Here is an 8,242-nt window from a genome sequence, read left to right on the forward strand (position 1 = left end):
TTTAGGACGTGTGAAGTGACTCTCTTGCTCTGACGCGGAGTCACACGTGGAGTGCTGCTTCCAGCAGCTGGCACTGCAGTTCAGGAAATGTGTGGACCAACTGAAGAGAGCAGGGACAAGTGAGCAAAAAATGTAACCCATGAGAAAATAGTGAAATAATGAGTTGTTTAGTCTAAACAGAACAGGAGTGAGTACAGGAATGGGACTGTCTGTTTGGCTGTCAACAAGGCATTGGATTGACTTGGCCATACTGTGAGAGTTCTCAGCCCCTGACCTCTGCGTACGAGCAGCCATACAGGTTGCAGAGATCTGGATGGGACTAATGCCTGCAGCTGTAAATAGCTGTGGATTTTGAAAGGGGGTAGGGAACATAATCTTGAAATTCCTTAAAAAAAAATCCCAAAATGTTGAACATTTCTGAATTAGTAGCTTTGAGACAGCAGACTAAATAACAGTCTCCTAGCAAGAACTTTCTACTTTTTTTAACAAGGCTCACAGAATTAAGTCTTCTGGTCTCATTTTTGATGTGTGTGTTATAATAGGAAAAAAACAGCAAGCTGGAACACAACAAAACTCCAAAACGAAAAGCCACAGTGTTCAGAAAGAACCAGAAGCCTATGGCGCAGGTAAGAAGAAGCAGCGGTTGCTCAGAATTGTCTGTAAAGCAGCTAAAAGATAAATGTGATTCTAGGATTTGAATCTGAGCAACAGCTGTGTTTCTGGTGTTTCCATTTTCTTGTTCACTTTACTATTGACAAGGAAGAACTGGCTGCTCTCCTTTTGGCACCGTGTCAGTACTGCAGAGCAAGATTGGAGGGACTGCATGCTGCCTAATAGCGTAGTTCCACGTGGCTTTACCACTACATAATGGAACCGTGAAGGGGGAATCACTTTTTTAGCTGAGAAGAGCCTGTTAAAGTGGTTTCACTATTGAACTCAAAAATACTTAGCTTTTTTCACTTAGCGGAATATGTTTGCAGGAAAAGCTCTGTAACTGTTGCTGCCAAATCACCTCTTCTGGTAAGCAGCACTCATGAAGTACCTGTTTTCTGCTGAGTGCTGTTTGGTTCACAGACGTTTCCACAGCCACCTGGGGAGGGTCAGCTCCTGCCTGTTATTACTGGGGAAAGAGGAACACTTATAGATCTTTTTACGGAAAGAATTCAGGCAGATAGCTGCTACGTCACTTTCTTCCCAGAACCCATTTCAGTATTTTATAATCTTTGTGGGTTATGCCAAGCTTTTGCTTGTCCTTTTGAAAAGAGGCGAGGAACTGGAAAGCGTGCCCCACAGGGTGCTTTTCCCTGACTGTTGAGTAACGTGGCCTGGTGGTGCGGCTCTTTGCTTTTGGTGCCAGCACTACTCGCTAACATAAGTGGAGTTCTGAAGATTTGGTTGGTAGAACTGAACTGTGGGCTTTGTCTGAAGCTGTTCAGTCATGCCTATGACTTCTTTTACTGTGAAAACCCTCTTGCCAAAAGAAAAGTTTACTCCGCCTGCTAAAGTAATTGTAATAAAAATGAATGAGGGAGGAATCTCTGCTGAACAAGTGGAAGAACAATCTTTGCAAGGAGATGGTAGGATTAAAGAGTTTTAATAAAATGATCTCCCAAAAGGAGCGATGTGTGCCCTGTCACCCGACACATTTAAAGCTGCTAATGAGCTAAACCTGCTGAAGTGTAGCTGGAGACGAGTTCGGTGGCATGTGACCTGTTTCCTTCTAGGATTCGTGGTGTACGTTACAGGAAAAAAGAAAAGATAGTACATTTGAAGTTCCATTCCACATCTTTTGTTTCAACAGGTAGTATGGAAGAAAAATGGTCTTTGGAAATTCAGGACAAAGGCCGAGTTACCTGTCCCACGTGCCGGGCTGTGGTGAGGAAGACGGTAGAAGGACTGAAGAAACATATGGTAAATTGCAGGCAGGTAAGAACGTGAGAGATGAGCAATGTTTTTGTTATTCCCCTGTAGCTTAGTGATAGAAATGCCTGCACGCTGTTGTATTTAAACCCAGTTTCATCTTGTCATCACGTCTCTAAGCAGGAGTCCTTTATACAACTCTAAGAGGCTGCACTCGGTGCTTCTTGCTGAGCCTTTTGCTGGAGGTGTGAGGTAGTGAATGAAGGTGCAGCTGTTTCAGCATTCCCCTATGTTGTAGGCTCCATAAAATCTCTTCTGTTCTTAAGGGGCAATTACCTGGCCCAGATAAAATGTTCTGCTCTCCTGCTCCTTTTCCCCAAAGAGTCACAGAATCACAGAATGTTAATGGTTGGAAGGGACCTCAAAAGATCATCTAGTCCAATCCCCTGCCAGAGCAGGATCACCCAGAGCAGATCATGCAGGAACGTGTCCAGGCGGGTTTTGAAAGTCTCCAGAGCAGGAGACTCCACAATGTCCCTGGGCAGCCTGTGCCAGGGCTCCGTCACGCTCACAGTGAAAAAGTTTTTTCTAATATTTTTGTGGAACCTCCTATGTTCCAGCTTGTACTCATTGCCCCTTGTCCTCTCATTGGACGTCGCCGAAAAGAGCCTGGCACTGTCCTCCTGACACTCCCCCTTGACATATTTATAACCAGGAGTGAGGTCACCCCTCAGGCTCCTCTTCTCCAGCTGCAGAGCCCCAGCTCCTTCAGCCTTTCCTCCCCAGGGAGATGTTCCATCCCTCCATCATCCCTGTGGCTGTGCTGGACTCTCTCCAGCAGTTCCCTGTCCCTCTGGAGCTGAGGGGCCCAGAACTGGACACAAGATTCCAGATGTGGCCTCACCAGGGCAGAGTAGGGGGGCAGGAGGACGTCTCTAGGCTTACTAGATACTCCCCTTCTAACCCAGCCCAGGAAGCCATTGGCCTTCTTGGCCACGAGGGCACACTGCTGGCTCATGGCCATCCTGCTGCCCACCAGCACCCCCAGGGCCCTTTCCCTGCGCTGCTCTCCAGCAGGTCAGTCCCCAACCTATACTGGCACATGGGGTTGTTCTTTCCCAGGTGCAAAACTCTACACTTGACCTTGTTGAACTTCATAAGATTTCTTCCCGCCCAGCCCTCCAGCCTGTCCAGGTCTCTCTGGATGGCAGCACAGCCTGCTGGTGTGTCAACCACTCCTCCCAGTTTTGTGTCATCAGCAAACTGGCTGACAGCGCTCTCTAATCCCTTGTCCGGGTCATTGATGAATATATTGTGTAGTGCTGGTACCAGTACCAACCTCTGAGGGACTCTGCTAGACGCAGGCCTCCAACTAGACTCTGCCCCATTGACCACAACTCTCTGACTTCTAAGAGTTTCCCAATGCTTTTGTTCGTTTACAGTTACATGCACCGTGTCCTTGTTTATTCCCAGGAAATGTTCACGTGTCATCACTGTGGGAAGCAGCTGAAGTCTTTAGGAGGGATGAAATACCATGTCATGGCAGGCCATAACAACCAGGTAACACAACTGCTGTGCAGCTAGAAGTTCTGCAGGCAAGACAGTCTTTTGTTCCTTCCCTGGTGCACACAGAAACAGAATGTGGTGTGTTTTTTCAAATATCATAGCTGTTCAAACCTTGTCTACCTGTTACTTTACTTGTGAGATTTGACATCTGAAAAAACAGTAGATTGCTAGCCGAGATGGTAGCTGTGCTACCTCTTAGAAAGGGAGTTAATTGCTGTTTACGGTGGTTATATGTCACACATAAAAGGCATTTTCAGTCAGAAAAAAAAAATTGCTCATTAGCCTGCAATTTTTGGTTCTTTGCTAGAAAGTAGGGGTTTTTCTACATCCAGAGCAGACCAGATTTCAGTTTTTTACAAGCTCAAAGGTAAAAAACCAGAAGCAGCACTTTAGTTCTTGTCTCTATTTACTGTAAAGATACTAATGCTACAGTCTACTTTTCCTCTTTGCTATTACTGTAAAGAAGGTAATGTCTTCAGTTGTAGTTGTGAAGAATTAGAACTTTTGAAAAGGTCATTCAGAAGTTTGGGTAAGATTTAGATAATTCATTACTTTTATTTTTTACATAGGTCCCAGTGCTAGCTGTACTAGTAAATGAAAGAGGCCGGGGCTGATGTTCTGAGAAATAGGTCTGTCAGTCAGTTCTACCTTTTTATTCAGTCTAGGTGTAACGTTATTATAAGGTAGTGTAGGAACTACTATAGATTAACTGTCAGAGAAAAAACTTGAGCTGTAGTTTAGCATAGATGAGTAGCTATTAGAGACAGTTAGCGTGAGCAGCTTTGGTCAGGCTGAGTGGAAGAGGTAGGACCAGTAGATGTTAGAGTTGTGACAGAGATGAGTGATTACTTTCCACAGGCAGAAGGGGAGAAAGGTAATTATGGAAATACATGTCCTTGTCCTTCCCAGCTGCTGTAGTTTGGGACCATTTCTTAGCAAGGATTTGTTCATAGGTAGCTATCTAAATGCTAAATCTCTTATCTGCAAAGTGGATTTCAGGCAGTTTACTCGTTTTGAAGATGCTACAGTGGTTCTGGGGTATAGGCAGGGATCATTGTATTAGATACACTTCTGTAAAATTATAAATTGCAGAAATTTAATTATTTTTGAAGTTTGCCTTCAGTAGTGTGTTGAGCAGTGAATTACCTATGAGAACTGTAAATGCTGAGCATCCTGTGTTTTTCCTTGGTCTTTCTGCTGTGCTTTAGCCAGTTATGAAGGAGGGAGGAGAATTGGATGAGCAGCTTGAGCGAGATCGGCTTCGGAAGGTTCTGAAGCGTATGGGAAAACTGAAGTGTACAAAGGAGGTAAGCTGCATTGTGCTGAGTATCCTGAATTAAACAGCAGTGGACACACGAATATAAATACTATGAGAGTTCTGCTGGGTGTGCTTTGGTGCTGACCAAAGCTGGATTTGTTTTGAGATCCTAGCTATGTTTTTAAGACAGAGCATTATAGAATCACAGAATGGTTTGGGTTGAAAGGAACTTTTAAAGGCCATCTTCTTTAAAACACTTTTGAGGTCATCTAGTTCACCCATGGTGCTCAAGCAGGGTCAGCTAGAGCTCTGCATATTTGATGTGTTGGTGTCTTCAAGGTGGATTGAGAGGACACTGGACTGTTTCTTGTGTGCACCAAAAGTCTTTTATTAAGGTGTGCTTCTGCTCTTTCCTTAGCTGTTTGTAGTAGCTGGGAAGATGTCTTTATGCATAATTAACTGTGCAAGTTTGACTGTGGTTTTTGAAAATGACGAGATTGGCCACAGCTAAAGAAGGCAATGGAGGGCAGATGGATGCATTTGAGAACATTAAAATCTTGCTGCAGTGTGTTATTTGTCCTGTTTCCAAGCTTCGTGTCAAGTTTGTCACTGGAGTCAGGGTTAGACAATACCCTACTAAGCGACATCTGCAGGAACCATTGGAGTTTTTGTTGCCTTCCACTGCAGCATGAGCCAATAGCTGTATCCTAGGAATAGCTGAAAGTTTCACCAGCCAACCAAGTATAAAACTTGCCCCTTTTTCTGGCCAGCTCCTCCATTTGTATCTGAAAATTTTTCCATTTTGTATGCTCTCATTTGACATCTTGCTTCTTCATTCCTTCCACACATTGAAATTTCCTGTTGTCCACTGCCTACAAAGAAGTTCTAAGAAACAATTCCTTCCAGTTGCAGCCCGTTCTTTGTCCCAGGTTTTATCTGTCTGAGTAGATTAACATTCCAGTTTACTACTGATTGGTGTGTGGGAAAGAAGTACGTGGTCAACAAAGTGTGGATTCTATACGCAGTGGTCTTGTGATCACTTGAGTGTTTTTCTTCCATGCATTTTTCTTTTGCATTGACAGGGCTGCACAGGCAGCTTCACGAGCATAATGGGATACCTATATCATGTTAAAAAGTGTGGGAAGGCTGCTTCTGAGCTGGAGAAAATGGCTATGAAGTGCCATCACTGTGGAAAAGCATACAAATCAAAAGCAGGACTTGTCTACCATCTGCGATCTAAGCACGGGCCAGTAAGTGCAGCTTGCCATAATTACGGGTCAGCGCAGTGATGCTCTGGCCGTCTGCTCCTGGGGAGGATGATGAGGGATAGCAAATCTTTGCATGTTTTTGTTTCTCTGGAGTGGTCTCTCCTTCATACTTTCCTTATAGCAGGAGCTGTTGCTGTTTTGTGACTAGAATAAAGTTTTTAATAGCAATTCTCCATGGCAGCAGTAAACTTTTCCAGGCCTGACTTTTGCTCCATGGAAGAATGATGTCAACATGTATAATCTGTGAGATGCTTTTCTTTGCTCTTAAAAGACCCAACATTGGAGCAGAACAGGCAGTACAATGGTTGTTGTCCTCATGGACATGTGATACCCTTTTCAGGACCAGTGGCTCCATGAAACTCTCTACTTGAGCCTTGCTGCTGAGACTCCCTTGAGTAGATTTGGGGTCTGTCTTGCTGATGGGGTGCACTTCTCCTGTCTGTGACAGGGAACTGCAGCTGCAGCACCATTTTTGAGAGGGATTTGGCAGAATTTAGTGTACCTAAAAGAGGAACTGGTGAAGGAGGCTCACCTTTTTTGGCCTTCACAGAATCATACAGAATCACAGAGTGGCCTAGACTGGAAAAGACCTTTAAGATCATTGACCTTCATTGCAGGTCACTTTCCTCCATGAGGAGAGAAGAACAGAGAGCTTGAAGGAAACAAAACGGGAGCCAAACAATGCAGGCAGAGTTCAGAGGAAATCTGCAAAGGTGGCAATCTACTATCTCCATGAGCTGGCTGGAGAAGAGCTGGCCAAAGAGTGGCCCAAGAGAAAAGTTCTGCAGGACTTGATTCCAGATGACCGGAAGGTACAAGGCCTTAAAAATGCAATACAGGATTTGAGTCTTTCTGCACATCAGCTGGGTCCTACACCGGCATCTGCCCAGTGTTGCCAGTGTTTAGTGGCCCATGGAGAGCGATACTGAAGAAGTTATATCTTTTGGGAGGGATCAGGTTTTGCTCTCTGGTCTTAGATTACAATATTGCTACGGTAGCAGTTGCGGTGGTGTAAGTATTTTGTCCAGGCAAGCTATAATGACTTTCAAGTCCTGTTGCTGTAATTTTCAGTGGGCTTGAGTGATGAAGACAGTTACAGGCAGTATGTTGCTCACAAGCCACACGCTACAGGTCAGCCCTGCCATGCAGTGATATTATTTCATAATTTTTCAGGCTTTATAGTTTCTAGGAGCATCTTTTAAGCTATAAGGGAAACCCAAGGGAAGAAGATCATTTATAATTTTAATGGGGGAGGCGCATTTAGAAGGATTGTTGTAGTCAAAGTTATGGGGACTTTTGAATTGTGGTATTATGAGGGTTTTTCAGATTCAATTGTGTTTGTAGAGAGTCAATAAGACAGGGAAAGATTGGTTATTGAGAGTTTGGCTGTTGAAGTAGAAGAAATAGCACTACTGTATCACAGCCTGGGAGGGAAAGGAATATACGTGGCACTGTGTAGCCAGCATTGCTTCCAGCTTTCAATTCCATCCGTTTATCTCAGCTGAAATACACTCGTCCTGGACTGCCCACATTTAGTCAAGATGTGCTGTGCAAATGGAAAACAGAGATAAAGATGTACCGAAGAGTCCACTGCCCAAATCAGGTAATCCTTAAGTGTTTCTGAAGCTGAGAAAGGGACAGATTTCAGGTCTATAAAAGCCAACACCTTTCCACAATCTCTAAACTGTGGTTTGCTTCTCTGAGGGGGACAAATTCTACTTCCTGTCAGTGTGATTGGTTCTTGTAACCGAGATCCTGTTTGGACTGTTGTCCTAGGGATGGCCCCTCTGGGCTTGTGTTTCCCCACTTCAGAGCCAGTGACGTGATGTCAGTCTGGTACAGCTTTCGCAGCCAGCCGGGAGCTGGTCCGTTTGGAGGTTAGAGCAGTGGAAGAATGATGGGCCTCTGCCTGTCCCAGAGGTGGTAAATCCCAGAGATGGGTAGTTCGTAGGGTCATAGAATCATTTAGCCTGGAAAAGACCTTTAAGATCTTCAAGTCCAACAGAAAACCTAGCGATGCCAAGCCCACCGCTAACCCGTGGGCCTGAGCACCACATCTCCACAGCTTTGAAATCCCCCCAGGGGTGGGGATTCCATCAGTGCCTTGGGAAGCCTGGGCCACGGCTTGGCAGCCCTTTTGAGGAAGATATTTTCCCTAATGTCCAATCTAAACCTCCTCTGGCACAACTTGAGGCCCTTTTCTCTCGTCCTATCGCTTGTCACTTAAAAGAAGAGACCAATCGCCCCTGGCTGCCCCCTACTGCGAGGGAGCTGCAGAGCAGGAGAAGGG

General features: G+C 44.9%; 1 protein-coding gene across 1 annotated transcript in view; it reads left to right on the forward strand.

The window, feature by feature from the left end:
- ZNF512 (zinc finger protein 512) overlaps positions 1–8,242 on the forward strand; it is a 17,043-nt gene that overhangs the window by 5,864 nt on the left and 2,937 nt on the right. The window contains exons 4-10 of the mRNA XM_009864424.1: positions 543–626; positions 1,802–1,926; positions 3,334–3,420; positions 4,635–4,733; positions 5,767–5,934; positions 6,570–6,764; positions 7,454–7,555. Of these exons, the coding sequence (XP_009862726.1) occupies positions 543–626; positions 1,802–1,926; positions 3,334–3,420; positions 4,635–4,733; positions 5,767–5,934; positions 6,570–6,764; positions 7,454–7,555 (860 nt within the window). The remainder of the gene's footprint in view (positions 1–542; positions 627–1,801; positions 1,927–3,333; positions 3,421–4,634; positions 4,734–5,766; positions 5,935–6,569; positions 6,765–7,453; positions 7,556–8,242) is intronic.

Source organism: Apaloderma vittatum, unplaced genomic scaffold, assembly GCF_000703405.1.
Source record: "Apaloderma vittatum isolate BGI_N311 unplaced genomic scaffold, ASM70340v1 scaffold5882, whole genome shotgun sequence".
Taxonomy (NCBI): Eukaryota; Metazoa; Chordata; class Aves; order Trogoniformes; family Trogonidae; genus Apaloderma; species Apaloderma vittatum.